This window comes from Lingula anatina, chromosome 5 (assembly GCF_051362555.1).
Source record: "Lingula anatina isolate TDL-2025a chromosome 5, LinAna3.0, whole genome shotgun sequence".
Taxonomy (NCBI): Eukaryota; Metazoa; Brachiopoda; class Lingulata; order Lingulida; family Lingulidae; genus Lingula; species Lingula anatina.
This window is the reverse complement of record NC_141771.1, coordinates 6735993-6753255: the sequence shown is the minus strand read 5'-3', so window position 1 is coordinate 6753255 and position 17263 is coordinate 6735993. Positions and strand designations below refer to the sequence as shown.

The 17263-nt window shown below is 36.5% G+C and overlaps 1 protein-coding gene across 1 annotated transcript; it reads right to left on the bottom strand.

Moving 5' to 3' along the window:
* Positions 1-242: 242 nt before the first annotated feature.
* On the bottom strand, positions 243-17125 carry LOC106154113 (uncharacterized). Its single transcript, XM_087013823.1, has 17 exons — positions 16936-17125; positions 14211-15797; positions 11202-11584; positions 10760-10870; positions 5673-5749; positions 5168-5362; positions 4899-4981; positions 4400-4528; positions 3991-4113; positions 3510-3608; positions 2991-3125; positions 2452-2583; positions 2069-2180; positions 1620-1771; positions 1157-1289; positions 722-792; positions 243-413 (listed from the first exon to the last, which is right to left on the bottom strand). Exons 2-17 carry the CDS (start codon positions 15746-15748, stop codon positions 281-283), a joined length of 3606 nt encoding a protein of 1201 aa, XP_086869949.1. The 5' UTR covers positions 15749-15797; positions 16936-17125; the 3' UTR covers positions 243-280.
* Positions 17126-17263: the final 138 nt, after the last annotated feature.

Sequence of the window (17263 nt, the reverse complement as noted above, 5' to 3'; positions counted from 1 at the left end):
AATTCAATGGCAAAGTTAAAGGAGGAATGCTATCTTCTTCAACACTGACATCACCAGTGTCGATTAGGTTCTCCTTGGTTGCTAAGGAATCTGGCAACTCTCCAATAGACTCTCGTACCTTCTTCATCCAGTCTGATATAGAGTTACGCTGCTGCTTCAAACTCTCGCCAGGTGTAAGGTGAAGTCGAATGCTACTACTACTATTACTACTCTGCTGGCCAAAAAATGTAATATCCGAAGCTTCTAAAAGTTCCTTCAATGGTGGTAGACGGGGAAGGCCTCATCTGTTTTGTTTGGACGGTGGGTTGGATGGCATCATGTACTTATCCAGTGATGACGCACTTCCTGAGTGGGACATTTTCTGAATTGGCTTGTTGTTCTTCTTGCGTAGTTTTGGCAGCTGGGATGTTGAACTGCAATGGAAACAAGTAACTGGTGAAATTTTGATCCGAATTTTCTGATATAATTATCCAAATTATCATCTGCTCTTTTTCCTCAAATGCCTTTTTATAGCATGTATTCAATTATCTATTTATTCATTTACTTAATTATAAAACACGTATCCTTCATTCACTTACTAATATATATTATTCATTTTAAGTTCTTAGTATACACAAATTAAGTATGAAAAGATACAAATTGGTTATAACATCTTGAGAGTTCTTTTTCTTCTCCTCCCCCCTTTATAAAAGTGAAGTCCAGTCTATATGAAGAGACTCACCTTGAGTTCCCTACTCCTGGTTTGCTAGACGGAGCACTCAGTGTGCGAGGGGTGGCATTTGGAGGACTCCACTGAAAGAAAATACATTATTTTTATTGTAAAACCTGAGGAAAGACTACAGATTTAATATGCAAACACAAAGTTACTGGCATTAAAGCAATATCTCCACTTTTTTTCCAGTTAGCAACTCCCCCCCACCCCTTTACCAAAAGAGATCTGGCTTGTTTCCAGTTTCTTCCTAATTTTTTTCCTAATATTTAAAGCATATGTACCAAAACCAAAAGGTTGACAAAACAATTCAACTAGTGAAATGCCAGTTTCAGTCATGTAAGCACTGACAGTAAAGATTGTCCATGAAAAGACAGTGTAGTACTGTTCATTCACTTTATCATCACTATTCTATCCAAGAGAAAAGGGGATTCCCCTCTTACATACCTGGTGATAAGGATCTGTAGTTGGACTTTGCACATGGACCCATTTCTGACAGAAGGAATCCAGGAGTGCCACGCCCCTTGCCTCCATCTTGTTATACCTCTGAACCCACTGGTTTAACAACAGGTTGTAGTACCTAGGGTTGGATTTGAATATTTTTCAAACTGACTGATTTGAAATGGTCACAATTAGCTATGTAATATATTTCAGAACTGTTCTTAATATTCTTGACTGCTCTCTGAACTCAAAGAGCAATACAAAATGGAAAACTTGTTGAACTTTAAATATGATATAACAAGGTTCATCCAAAATTTTTTCATGACATCAAAATTATCCATCCTTCCAAGGATATTAACCAAATTCGTCCAAAAATTTCAAAACATTCACTTTTACATAAATATACAGCACATGCCCAACAATAAATGTTACAGAACAGTTTCCAAGTTTCCAAAATTCTCAACCATACCTTGGCTGCTCAAAGAACTTGAGATATTTGCTGGATTTGGCAGTGGGAAACACCCTCTCAAAGCCCCCCTTCCTGGAGTCCTCATCTACTGTAGCTATCAAGACACGGATGTCATCTGGCGTCAGCGTGTCAAGCACAGTTTGCTGGATTTGCTGATGAAAAATATAAAAAATCATGATTATTAAAATGTCCATAGATCAGCCACTCACAATTTACATATCAACTTTTGCTAGCAATACTATATTGACTATAAATTTGCTTCTCTTGCTCTCAAAATGAACAAATAAATGAAGAAGCATATGCCTTGCATTTTTACATGATATCATTACAAAATAGTTTTCAAGCTGAATTGTTTTTTTTTTGCAAAGTTGTGCTTGTTTATGCATGAAGAAGAATGTAATAATAAAGCAAATAACAAAATTAAAAGAAAAATTAACTGTTCCACTCACATCATCCTGGTATTTCTGGCAGTAGTAGGCATGCTTGGCTCGTTCATCAGGAGCCATATTCTGTGTGAACAATCTCTTGTCCATGATCAGTTCACTAGGCACTTTGATATTGCTGCAACAAAAAGACATCATAAAATGTATTTACTAAATAAATCTATTATAATATAAATCTCTGCTGAAACTGTTATACTTACAGACATGAGCAACTGAACTGGAAACAGACTGCCCACTAAACTCTGTTACCTTATTGCATGACGTATGATTTTCCTCAAAGAATAAGAACATATTGTGTAATTGTCTTCTTGCCCTTATTTCCTTTGGTTAGGAAGGCATTATGCTTAATATGTGAATATGCAATGTATCTTTTTTTTTTTAAGTAATACCTTGTTTCTGCGGGAGCAGAAGGATTTTGCACCACGTCATTCTTGTCTGGGATTTGGAACCCAGCCAAGTTGTGGAGGTCCTTGATCATCTGACCCTTGACGTTCATGTCCAGCTGAGAGTTAGAGTGGAGGCTGGAGAGATACATTAGGTTTGTTATATTATAATACATTTAAGATTTTTGTGTAGCTCTTACAGGATAACATTATAATTAGATTTTTTTAAAAATTTCACAGACCTGTTCAACTTTATTTGCCAAAGGGATGGGTTAACCCTCAACATTCAGTATATGTTGGAAAATCTCACAATCATTTTAAAGGGTGGTTAGGAGTCTTTTGCTCAAAGGGTTCTCCTTTTTCAAACACTGCTTCAACTTTACTCATCTATTTGCTATGCTCTTTTTCATCTTTTTATCAGTTTTTCTCCATTTCCAAACACCTGTTTGAGTTCCCTTAACTGTTGTATATGTCAACATAGAGTAATCTTTTAAACCAAAGATTGCATTTAATCCATTTTTAAACACCTGTTTTAGTTCACTGACCTGGGGGATATGTTAACCTCCAGTATCCAGGGTTTCAACTGTTCATCCAACATGACATCAAAGCCAAACAGCTCATGGACAGAGTAGGTGCTCTGACAGTTTGACTTCACCAGGCTGTTCATAGGGGCCTCAGCACTGTAGAATAGAATACAGCACAATACACAACAATACAGTGCAATTACAATGCAATACAATACAATACTACATCAGGCAGGGCAAGACAATATATGTGTATGGAGTTTAATTGTTTAAAAATATTAAATATTTTTTAACTACTAGTAAGCAATTAAGACTGAAATTTGGTAGTGGATTTAAAAATAATTACTAGTATAGAACCAATTACATAATGTATTATTTGGTTGCGCAGTTGAAACTGAATTTAAAAAATGTAAAATAGCCAATAATAAATTCACTACAGGTGTCATTATGTTATGAAAAAGAAATGTATATGGAGTATGGTCCTAAGTTGGTTCTGCTTTAGGACATTCATAAAAAATATTCTAATATGATTCAACTAACCAGACAATAGTTTTAATGACTAGATCCTTGATGCTCTCCCAGATAGGGCCATAGTTGACCCCTTTCTTCTGAAGATATCCCCACAGAGACTTCAGTGACCTGGAAGATATACAAAATGCATTGATTATATAGCTGGCAGAGGTAAAAACAGAATAAGGTAACAGTGTAAAGTCACATTCTACTACAGAAAAAAAAAGTCATATAGTCATATGAAATATTTCATTAAAAGTTTTCATTATATTGGGAAAAAGCCCATTTTCCCCATAAATACTCTGAAGTATTGTCTGTTTAAATAAAATCTGGAATGGAGATACATATTTTGTCAAAAATGTCTTTTTTGTAATCTTTCACTTCATTTCACTTTATTTAAATTGTTTTCCCTCATACAAATTATTTCTTGGATAACTGTCCAAATATCAAAAATCACACTGCTGTAGCAGTAAACCAGGTATCCATGAAATGACAGAATTACTGGTCTTACCATTTATGTCCTTGACACACAGTGTCATCCCCATTAGCTTGGTAGCCAGAGTTCTTCTTGTTAATGCTGTAGTTGGTTAAGTGCATGTATTTGTTGTTCAAGTTCTTCATTGAGCTAGAGTATCTGAAGAAGATAAATATATATTACTCTGTCTTCTAATCAAATTGAATATATTTTACTCCTGCACGCAGAATATTTTTATATTGTATTTCATTATCCTTTTTTTTCTTTTTTTTTTTAATGATACTGCCTAATAGTATTATATTGTTTAATACATGAGATTATGCTTTTGTTATATATTCATTTATTCATGTAAAAATTAAAAAAAAAAAATTAAAGGAAAAAAGAAAGAGAGAGATAGTAAAAACTATCAGAAGTATCTATTTATAAGACAGAATGGTGCACTTACTTCATGGAGGCAAATCTGACCAGTCCGTCCTGGAAGACGTACAGTCTCAGTGGGTCCAGACTGGTCACATACACATAGATCCTCAGATCAAACTTACTCTCATTGATCAAGTATGGCCTGGATAAGTACCTGAGAATACAAGGATTAAGGATATGTACAGAGTTCAACACTTCTTACTGCATAGACAAGTACATGGAAATAAAGGAAGGTGTATTGGATTATGGAAATGTATATAGTTGAATAAGTCCAGTAAGATAAATAAAGTGGATGTCTTATAATCTTTATAAACTTATTGAAAAGACATACAGCTGAAATAATGTATAATTTATGTATATTTTCTTGATGTCATTTAAAGACTTTACTACATAAAATGCACCTCAAGTCAAAGTAAAAACCAACCAGTGTAGTCTACAAATCACCACCAAATATGTAAAACCAGACCCAGAAATGTGTCATTAAAATATGCTCTCTATTCAGTGGATCAGTACTGAACACCTACTTCTGTACAATAACCGGCCTCCTCTTTGGCACTTGGTTCCACTTGTGGATCACTTTGATTCCAATTCCACGGGCAGACGCAGGCTGCAAGAGACAAAAATTTTAATTTCTAAAATTCGATTTAAAATATCCAAATTCTGTTCAAACTGTCCAAAGTCTGTTCAAAATATTCCAATATTACTCATTTTACATAATTTCAATTTTAAATGAAGAACTTATAACTTATCATTCACATGTCATCTTATTTGTTAATTATCAATCCCTACTCACTGGTTTAATAATCCACTTTTGTTTGGACCCTCCATCTTCCCATGCTCTCTTCAGCAGTTTCATGTCATAAGGCAGGACAAACGTCTGCGGAAAAAAGCCAAACTCTCTTCTCCCAAAATGCACCTGTAATCGGGACAGATTGCGCCAGAGACGATCCTTGCGGCCAATTTGGAATGATCCGGGAAAGTGGTTGAGCTAGAGAGAGGAAATAAGAGAACAAATGCAAATTTCACTTGATTAATTATGCATTATTGTATCCTGTGCATTCAAACCCATCTTTCTGTGTTTATTATCCACTTTCTTTTATCGTGTACACAACACTGATTAGCAAGATCAACACGCTATATATCAAACATAATATGACTTTCATTTCAGAAATTCTCAATTTTTTCAAAAAACATCAGTTGACAAAATACCACAATAATTGCTAACTTATTTGTCAAATATTTGCAGATCTTGATTTCTGATACTCTCTGACATTTGTTATTTGTGTAATATATCTTACTTTCTGATACTCTCTGATGGCTCGGAATGCATTGGCCTTCATATGCTTCCCCCAGCAACCTAGCCAATCATGATTTTCTAAAAAAAGGCAAAAAATAAAAAAATTTAATTGAATATCAACAGGATATCAAGCACTTTAACAGTACCAGTAATCTAAATCATGGTACACAAAATTCTTTCAAAATCATGTGTCTTTAAGACAGACATGGGGAAAACTTGTGGCATATCGAAGGTCTGGAGAACATGCACTACAAAAAATCTGCAGGTTCTAACAATTCTGTCATGGTCTAAACTAAGTACTTTATTTTTATTAATCTATGTTTACATGATTTATTATCATGTATTCTATTTTCACATAACCCTTGCCAGTCTAGAGGACCTGCAAAAATCCTTTCAAGCAGTCATGACCTGTCTGGCAGGCAGTTTTCCAATGTCTAACCTTACCAATTTTGATCTAAAACTAGAGGATCAGAGAGGCGATACCGCCTCCGAATATTGTACCACCAGCTGGAGCAAGCGCATTCGTATAGACCCCCACATACACAAAATAAGGGACACAGCCACCAGTTTTGTGCTTGACAAGCTGTAAAAATGCAATCAACAAGAATTTTTAAACTATTGCAAAAAATATATATGGTACAACCAAATTTAAGTTCTTTGTAAGATAGGTCAAGGGTCAATTTCAAGGTCACAGTAAATTGCCAGTATATGACTTCCTATTCAAGTTCAAGAGTAACTATGGACCTATCTCTGTCAAGTTTGAAGTTAAAAGAGAAAGAAATTAGCAGAGTTCACTTCATGATAAAAAGTAGGTCAAAGGTTAATTTCAAGGTCACACTTAGATTGCCAGTATAGGACTTCCTATTCAAGTTCATTAGTAACTATGGACCTATCTCTGCCAGTTTTGGAGATAAAAGGGAAGCAAAATTTGCAAAATTCAGTTCATGGTGAAAAGTAGGTCAAAGGTCAATATCAAGGTCACATTTAGATTGCCAGTATATGACTTTCTTATCAAGTTCAATAGTAACTATGGACATATCTCTGATAGTTTTGGATATAAAAGGAAATCAAAATTTGCAAAGTTCAGTTCATGGTGAAAAGTAGGTCAAAAGTCAATTTTAAGGTCACAATTAGATTGCCAGTATATGACTTCCTATTCAAGTTCAATAGTAACTATGGACCTATCTCTGCCAGTTTTGGAGATAAAAGGGAAGCAAAATTTGCAAAGTTCAGTTTATGGTGAAAAGTAGGTCAAAGGTCAATTTTAAGGTCACATTTAGATTGCCAGTATATGACTTCCTATTCAAGTTCAATAGTAACTATGGACCTATCTCTGCCAGTTTTGGAGATAAAAGGAAAGCAAAATTTGCAAAGTTCAGTTCATGGTGAAAAGTAGGTCAAAGGTCAATTTTAAGGTCACATTTATATTGCCAGTATATGACTTCCTATTCAAGTTCAATAGTAACTATGGACCTATCTCTGCCAGTTTTGGAGATAAAAGGGAAGCAAAATGTGCAAAGTTCAGTTTATGGTGAAAAGTAGGTCAAAGGTCAATTTTAATGTCACATTTATATTGCCAGTATATGACTTCCTATTCAAGTTCAATAGTAACTATGGACCTATCTCTGCCAGTTTTGGAGATAAAAGGAAAGAAAAATTTACAAAGTTCAGTTCATGGTGAAAAGTAGGTCAAAGGTCAATTTTAAGGTCACATTTAGATTGCCAGTTTATGACTTCCTATTCAAGTTCAATAGTAACTATGGACCTATCTCTGCCAGTTTTGGAGATAAAAGGGAAGAAAAATTTGCAAAGTTCAGTTCATGGTGAAAAGTAGGTCAAAGGTCAATTTTAAGGTCACATATAGATTGCCAGTATATGACTTCCTATTCAAGTTCAATAGTAACTACGGACCTATCTCTGCCAGTTTTGGAGATAAAAGGAAAGCAAAATTTGCAAAGTTCAATTCATGGTGAAAAGTAGGTCAAAGGTCAATTTCAAGGTCACATTTAGATTGCCAGTATATGACTTTCTATTCAAGTTCAATAGTAACTACGGACCTATCTCAGCCAGTTTTGGAGATAAAAGGGAAGCAAAATTTGCAAAGTTCAGTTCATGGTGAAAAGTAGGTCAAAGGTCAATTTTAAGGTCACATATAGATTGCCAGTATATGACTTCCTATTCAAGTTTAATAGTAACTATGGACCTATCTCTGCCAGTTTTGGAGATAAAAGGAAAGCAAAATTTGCAAAGTTCAATTCATGGTGAAAAGTAGGTCAAAGGTCAATTTCAAGGTCACATTTAGATTGCCAGCATATGACTTTTTTTATCAAGTTCAATAGTAACTATGGACCTATCTCTGCCAGTTTTGGAGATAAAAGGGAAGCAAAATTTGCAAAGTTCAGTTTATGGTGAAAAGTAGGTCAAAAGTCAATTTTAAGGTCACATTTAGATTGCCAGTATATGACTTCCTATTCAAGTTCAATAGTAACTATGGACCTATCTCTGCCAGTTTTGGAGATAAAAGGAAAGCAAAATTTGCAAAGTTCAGTTCATGGTGAAAAGTAGGTCAAAGGTCAATTTTAAGGTCACATTTATATTGCCAGTATATGACTTCCTATTCAAGTTCAATAGTAACTATGGACCTATCTCTGCCAGTTTTGGAGATATAAGGGACTAAATGTTATAATTTTGGAGTTACCATAATGTGCCTTAAATTGCGTACAGAAAAAATTAATTAAAATAAAGAAAATGTCACTTTGGTCAAAATTCTTGAAATAGGAGGTGCTCTGAAGTTTCAGAAGTTCAAATTTGATGAAATAATGTCATTTTTGAACACAAGTTGTCTGCTTTGCCAAGCCTTATGTTTTATTTTTCCAGAGTTCAAAATTTATTATCCATTACCGTACTGCACATTTTGCTTTTACCACCAATATGTACTTTTTGATACAGCATAACTCGAAAACCGTATGGAATACAAAAAAACCAAGACCACATCCAGTGTTGGGCTTTACATGCTCTACAATATGCAAAAAAGAATGGGTCTCTAGCATTAACGGTTCCCGAATTAGAGACAGTTTTCAGTTTCGGTATCTTATGGCCGCTACTCCCGTGAAAATGCACCGATTGACCCCAAATTCATGGAGATGAAAGATGACCTGAAGGGTAACACTTTCCAATAATATTATTGGTTAAGTGTGTGTAGTGTCTGAATAACAGGGCAAAAAAAATTTTTTTCGTAAAAAATTTCATTTTTTTGAAAATTTTGACCCATTTGACCTTGAAGTAAAGGTCAAAGGTCAAATCCAAGGGTATATTTGAAATCTACACATATGACTTTTGGAAAGCCGTCTATAGAAATTTTTCCCATAACTCCTTCCGTAGGGTAGATAATTAGCATTTAATTTTGCCATTTTTAGACAAGGGTGCATTGTAATGAGTGCCACACCCAGACCCCAATACCGACAAAGCCCAAATTTTACGTGGAACGAGTTGAGATTATAGGTGACCTAAATCCATGAGATGGGTACGGGGGCCCTTACCGTCTAGGAGGAGAAGCGGTAACGGTAGCCGTCCGGCGGAGCCGGCGGAGCCGGCGGAACGATCCGGACGGGACCGAAACCATGTGTACCGCCAGCGCTAACGCTGGTGGTACAATTAGTTTCAAGTGAAAGCAAGAACAATGTTAATTTTCAAACTGTGAGAATATGTTTGACACTTTATGTACAGCATATTAGCACTTAGTCCTCAATCAATCTTCTTGAACAAAATCCCACTTATAAAATCATAGCAGTACTGGAATTAATGCACTGAAGTGCAATTATCGAGGAAAATCAATTGGCCTTAATGAGCAAGTGTTATAAAAATTGATAATATGTATAAACACTTCTACTATCAAGTATTAGACTTACTTATATTGCACTTATCATTATATATATATTTGATTTGGAATGTGTGTGTGTGTGTGTGAAATTATAATGTAAAAAAATATAAAATCAAACCATGATTTTATGAAGTATGTATTTAATGCACACTTGCTGAAAGGTTGAAATAATTAAGTTCAAACCAAACTTGAAACTATTTCAAATGACAAAATAACTTATCAATAGACCAATAGTACACACAATCTTGATTAAATCTTTTCAAAAGCACCACATTTCAAGAGTCAAACATGAAGCTTCTGGCAAAGGTCGAGTGAAAACTGCCAGGCAACAAGAAACAAACAAGTTCAAAAACATCTAAAACATTTCTTCATTCTCAGTGCAGTTTACCTTCTGTTGAAAGTTGCAATGCAAAAGAAAAAAGGCTATGCAATGCTAAATATAAAAAGACTTCCCTATACTGCTTTCATCAAGAACTGGTGGCAAATGTTGACAGTAGGGTGCTAAATATTGACAGAGAACTTTTTTAAGCTTTCTTTTTTTTTTAAGGTTCCCTTTTAAAATTTTTCTCTGGATTCAAAATGTCTGTAAAAAGTATGTTACTACACAATTGCTCAGGTAAACAATGCCAGGAACCAGTGTCATCAACACCAGATAGCATTGTCATATGGATAACATTGTCCATTGGATATAATTGTTATCTTCTGGGCATGTTATCCAATAGGTAAGGTTATGTTTCTCAAACACAGTACACTAGATATTGTTGTCTCTGATATAGCTATCCAGTGGTTATAAATGGCTGCTATCCTCAGGATAACTGCCTGGAGGATAACAATTCTACTCAATAGATAGTGTTATCCATAAGACAGTGCTGTCCAGTGTTGATGAAACTGACCCATTGAAATCCATCTTGGAAAACACAACATGGACAGGGTCAGAATTTAATCATCTATTCACCGACAATTCAAGTCCAAAAGCAAATAATTAAAACTGTGCACTGTATGAATATTAAATCATCCAATTCAGCATGCGTTCTATGCCAAGAAACACCATGCACTAGTAACTAAATACATTTAACTCTTTCAAACGGAGAGTTTAATACAAAAACAAAAAATGTCCATGACACAATATTATAAGACATGCTTTGAATAATTTACATTTTTAGCATGCATATTTGATATAATGTTGGTACAGAGGTTTATTTACTTACTCTTTGTGATCCTAAAACCGGAACGATTGATGCAGTTTTTCACAACGTTTGGTGTCACAGGACTTAGGCGCCATTTGAGGAGTTTCTTAATTTCCCAAGGCAGGGACTCAACTGGAAAATTAATAGATAAATGTATGATTAATTGTATGCTATGGAAAATTAAAAGGAGTGGCTTGTGAAAAATGGACTAGACTAATACAAATACTCAAATAAACTAAAAGAAGTGAAGTGTGATGTTAAAATTATGAAATGCATTTTAAATAACTCAGATACAATCCTTTCAAAATTGGAATATTTCACGACAAAAACTGCATTTTCTAAGAAAGGATTTTCTCTTATTTATAATAAAAAGACTTTTAAGAAATATAGTACATCAAAGTACAGTTTCTGTGACTCTTTAAAAAGATGTTTTAAAGATAAACAAAATCAAACATGTAAGCACCTTTCTCTCCATCTGCCACAAAGTTAATGGTAGGTGGGACGTTACTAAACAGACTAGCAGTCAGCGCGGGCTGCAGTTCGTAATCTCTCAGAGCAGCAGACTTGGGTCTTGTCGTCAACGTCCTTACATCTGCAGAACTCAAAGTTGCATTCTCGCGCAAAATGGTCGACGCAGCAGGTCTCGTTTTTGCAGACTTGCATCGCAGCGTGCTCCTGACACTGGTGGCTGAGGATCGCTTTGAGACTGCACTCCCAATGGAGTATGTGTCAGACTCTGCGTCGCTGTCGTCAACGACGTCGTCATCCAGATTGTCCAGCATGTCATCGTCATCATCATCAATGTCATCTCCAAAGGACTCCCCATCTGCAGGCAGCCGCTCACTGCTGTTAAAGGAAATTGGTAATTGTTAAGAAGACTTTCTACACATAATAATTCAATAATTGTTTATAACAATGTCTCTTTTTATCATGTAAGACACATTTTCCTCTACCACATGCAGTTTTTTAAAATCTTTTTTATTTCAATCTCTTTTATACCATTTCTTTGGATTTCTTCATCATCAATATCATAACAAAATATCATGTATTGTGCTCCCAAATCAAGTGTCTAATAATCAGTGCTAACATATAACATTGCATACATGATTTTTGCATCTGAATTTCCTGCAATTCCCAACGCTACTATATACACACCACAGTGTCACAGACTAAGTACATAGTTCTGAAGTTTGCCCTAAGCAACTGCACAAGTAGGTGGTACCCTTAGCAACAGGGGACCAGGCCAAGGCACGTTCAAAGCATGAGAGGAAATGAAAAGGAGGGGGGGGGGGGGGGAGAGAGAGAGAGAGAGAGAGAGATGGGGAAGGCTGAAACTTTTCATATCAAAAGCCGTATAGTAACAATTCTTGGAGGGGGCTGATCAAATTTCCAAGCTCTGAACAGCATAGAATTCAAGTCAACAGGTGTTATTCTAACTCATTTTACATGGCTCACAAAACACTTCCATGTTGAATGTTAGGGGTTTTTAAGCACACTCAAAGGCCCTAATCAGGCGGGTAAATATTAGCTCAGGGCTATTGAATTTCATCTGGGCCTTTCATAATACTGTGGGCTGTAGTCTCTGCAATGAAAACCGAGAGCAAATGTGAGGGCCGTTGACAAATTTACCTGCCGTGGGTTCTATGTTTGTCAATTGTTCACGGTTAATTGACTTCATTGATTCAGATAATTGAGTGAGATTGTATAGGTGTAATAATTACAATGTCAATTCTGTTCAATTTTCATGACTCGGAAACAAGAAACCTAACAGGCATATTTCCAGGGTATATAGAATTCCTCAATTGCCAAGGCTCTACGATTAGCAACTGTGTTGGTTGCTAGGCACATTTACTGTTTCTCTTGTATGAGAATATGACTATTTCGCAATCTGAACCCAAGAACAGTCGGTAGACCATCGTTAATCTAGAACCACTCCATTTCCCCAAGTCACTTTCACGATACAAGGAAACTCCGTCTCTATCTATAAATATATTGTGACATGTTAAATGAATAATTTTCTAGTATCACTAGAAATTATATAATAGGAAAAAGATCTCTGTCTTGATATCAATGATTTATTGCCACTAAATGCCAATCAAAATGTGATCTGTAGAGTCCTTGTCCAATCCATAAAAAAAGAAATCTTATCATTTATGGCTAAGCATCATCAGGGGTCAGTGCTGTTAGAGAATTTGCACCTGAAAGCTGGTCATGACCTCAACTCTCAGCTCAAAATTCCTCGTCTTCTCTGACCCAAAATAGTGGTTCACCAAACAAGGTAACATGGGCCATGTTTTATAAAAGAAAAGAATGGATAACTTTTAAGACCAATATTTTAGCTAAAATTAATTGTTTTTGGTCTTAAAGCATGTTTTTGGTCCTAAAGCAAATACCGACTATTGGTCATTTAAGACTTGGAGACTCATTTTTTAAACCTGTCCCTGCTAAATTATAAAATAAGTCTGACACTTTTAACCCTAACACAGAAAACCACTTGGACACAACTAATGCTGGAAGTCATAAAAATCACAGAATTAAGCCAATTTACTTAAAGTTAAAAAAAAAATTTAAGGATCTCAAGTCAAGGGGTTAAAAACAAATACCATACCGTCTGAGGTAATTACAACACTGCTAGGCAACAGAAGAGAAGTATGACAGTTTCTACTGCCAAGGCAGTAATCACATTCAACGTGTGATGGCTGCACAGATTAAACCTTAATTGAAAAGCGATCAAGGGAGTAAAAGGTCGGAATACAAGGTGCCCTTATCTGAGCGTTGTTGGTTACCAGGTTTGTACAACAGATAAACCTTCCCTTACATGACATGTGGGAGCTTATTGATATGGAAGTGAATCACGAGACTTTAAATGGAAGGATTACATGGGGACTGTATTTGCTTCTCTGAAGTTCTCTCGAAGAGAGCATTAAGAAACCTGAATTACCGCCTATGTTATTGAGACTACACTGAGTGTTTAAGAACATCATCTACGTGTTAACTCATCTACGAGTGCATGTGTTGTGCCTGAATTTCATTTATTAGATTGATCTACTTAAGATCGACCTAACTCCCTGGGGGTTCACGCTAAATAGCTGTCAGCCGGGTGGACACGAAAGTTAATTACCCCCTTACAGCTTGTTGTAGGCGGGACGAACATTTAAGCCGGATTATCTGACAGTAATCTAGTGAGACTCCCCGCGGGGATAGATCGATCTAAAAGCTCTGGGAATATAGCCTTAGTTATAATATGATACGTTTCACTTATTTTATAACATCATCAACATCAGCAACAACATGTCAATAATAATAATAACAAAGCATTCCATCAAATACTTATAAAATCAAAATTGCCAGCAGTAACAAACATTAGAAATATGAATTGCAACAACTTGTAATAAATAACATTTCATTAAAAAAAATCTCCAAGTCTTCTTATATTGAATATTATTACAGCAGCAGTAAAAAAAACACTTACTTGGTATTTACGTCATCATAATCCCCATCGTCATAATCATCATCATCATCATCCACTTCACCTTCGTCTTCCCACTCTCCATCATCAGCCTCATCATCAACAGCACTCGACATCCTGGATACCGTCGACTTCACCGATCTTCCACTCTGTGGATGAGCCACTACTTTCTTTTGGCTGCTTGGGGATTTCAACGAGGAGTTCTCAACAGTACTATTTTTAGCTGGAGCACCTTCTGCTTTTGGACGTACAACACCATAGTCAGCTATTTTTTGTTCCTCGCGGGAATCCTTCCGATAAAACATGGTCCCATCAATAAGTGTGCCAGTCACTGGCATTTTCTTCATGGGGGTAGCAGAGTTGTTTTTATCGCTAGTTTCATTGTCCGATCCACTGGACTGCAGATGAGGCTCCGTGGTGGGGGTTAATTTCACTGCTTTATCAAGTGAACTGGAACTGTTACTACCACCAGCACTTTTAAGCTCAGAGTCACTGTCACTGGTATCAATGCCATTCTTACCACCTGTGTTATTACTATTATTACTAACTTTCCCAGAGTCTATGCTCTCATTGGAACCCTCCCTGGAGATATCCGAGTATGGCTTCACAGGAGTGTAGTTGGGATTGCGTACTTTGGCACTAGACGGCCGAGCCACCAACATGGCAGACGGAGGGCGGGCCGAGCGGGGCCTTGTCCCAGGGGGTGGCTTTGGTGGATGGCCGTCCCCCTTGGCTACACTTTTAACAGTCTCTGTCCTTGTGCTTCCTTTAGCTAAGGCACTGCTTCCTTGTAAAGAATTAACATTATTATTTTTACTCACAGAGCTGTCCTTGACAGGGCTCGGAGGTGGCTTATTGCTGGGCTCAGTACTTTTTAAGGCACTTTTAGGGCGTAAAAATGCATTTGGCAATGGCGGATTGCTGGCGGGGACGACAATATCTCGCTGTCCTTTCAGTCCGCTGACCCCACTGTTTATCGCTAACGACTTTAGTGCTGAACCAGATAATGATTTGCGTAGAGCAGAATTAGTGCTACTTTGCTGCAGTTTTTCCTCGACGTCTTTGGCACTGATGGGGCGAGAGTATGGATCACTGCGTAATTTTGTCGATGAAGATGAAGGAGAGCCTGATGATGGTGACAAGGATGAGGGCGTGCTTCGCTGCGGTGAGGTATACCGACTACGATTCTGCAGTGGACTGGACCCTGCGCTGTTGCTACCTGCATTCTTTGCCAAGTAAGGAGCAGCAGGCGGCTTGGGCTTAAACGGCCCAGAAACCATATGAGCATGATGATTAGTATATCCATATCCACTGGTACCAGATGGTACTGTCTGCAGCAAACTAGGACTGCTCCCTCCCTTCTTCACTGCCGTCGCATCTCGTTTCTCATACAGATGTATGGGTTTGGAATTGCTGCTGTATTTCAGCACTGGCTTATCTGCCTGCTGCCGTAGAGGGAGCTGTTTGCGAAGGGACAGCTCCTCAAGGCTTGTGCTGAGTTTTCCAACACTGGAGGGACTAGGCATGCTGCAGCTGGTCATAATACTGAACTACAGACAGAGGCGGACTAGACAAGCCCATTACCAGGATCTGAAACAATTTACGTAAATACTTAATACAGCCAAATATATACTGAAGTCACTATATTAATAACAAGTTTTGACAAGCTTGAAAAAGCAGATTAAATTTTCCTTAAAAAAGTATGATTTCTCATGACTACAATGCATATATATATATAAGATAATTTTTTTTCCATTGGTCTTTTACTAAATTAATTTTTTCTTATGGACAATCGTTAAAAAATTTAGACACTGTGTTCTTTGATTTTGTGAAAAGCATTATATCAATACACATGTATCCAATGTCATAAATGGAATAAAGACCACAGGGACCATGACTTTTAATTTAATAGGACTGTTACATGTAGCTTCAATTTATTTTTCCCCTCAATTAATGCATTACAATAAAGTTGCTAAGGCATATCCCTTATCACCAGAAATGTAATTATTTTGAACCCTTTAATAATTCACGATCATCAACATTTATTCTTTGTATGGAGTAAGAAATGAATCAATGTATTGACCCAATCTTAGCAAAAAGTCGAAATGTGATCATAATTCAAATGCAGATTTATAGATTGTTATCAAGTCAATAAATTACCCCAGTATGGTTTGTAATGTTAAAATCAGATTATTTCTGTAAAAGATAGATAAATGGCTGAAAGACACAAGGTACTACTAGAAAAGATCAATGAATCCACATACTAGACAGATGTATGGAAAAAAGGGAAAAAGAGATTAATAAACTGGTGAAATAATACCCCTCCTCTTAAAGGTCAATGTTATATAATAAATACTTATGCTACATTTACTCGTAATACTGACGTGATTAAGAAGACTAGCTCCACGTGCACCTGTTGACACAAATTTAGTAGCAGACAGTGGTTATGTTATCGGTTTTGGCAAAGCTACTGATAGTAAATTTTGTTGTGATTATTACACAATATGACCACTTTACAGCTAAGGTGTACGCCTCAGAATAATTTTTAGTGGAATTTAGTTCTACGGTAATAAAAATGCAGAGTAAAAAGCTGCGAATGTGCACACATGACTCAAATTAAGGTTAGAGCCTGCACAAAGCCTATCCTACTTTTCTCTCGTCACGCCGCCAGTCAGTCATTACGGGTGGATCTTGGAGAAGCATAAGCCAGTTAGTTCCCTAAACTCACCTTTTACAGCCTGAAATAAATATCCTATGAACACAGTTATATTCCATAGCGTTCCGTTTCTCGACAAACTACTTGAAAAGCGTCCGTGTGTTGAACTAATCATTCACTATCCAGGCTAAAATTACACCTGCTCAGCTGACCCCTGATGTGTACATTCGTTTTTCGAAGCTTGGCAACTCAGTCATGTGACACACGGTAAACCAATAAGCAAGCGCGTTACTTCAGAGTACGGCAGTGAGGGTTGTTTTTTATTATGGCTTTAGTTGTCGAGAGGATTTTATTTATCGACTTATTTGGCAAGAATAAAAACGTGGATTTTATCAAACTT

What these genes read in the sequence shown, in the direction of transcription:
- LOC106154113 (XM_087013823.1), bottom strand. Translation starts at nt 15,748, where the DNA reads ATGACCAGCTGCAGCATGCCTAGTCCCTCCAGTGTTGGAAAACTCAGC. An exon ending in TGTGGCAGATGGAGAGAAAG is followed by an intron (nt 10,871 to 11,201) that starts GTGCTTACATGT and finishes TTAATTTTCCAG; the next exon opens with TTGAGTCCCTGCCTTGGGAA. An exon ending in TCTGCTCCCGCAGAAACAAG is followed by an intron (nt 2,181 to 2,451) that starts GTATTACTTAAA and finishes TTTTTGTTGCAG; the next exon opens with CAATATCAAAGTGCCTAGTG.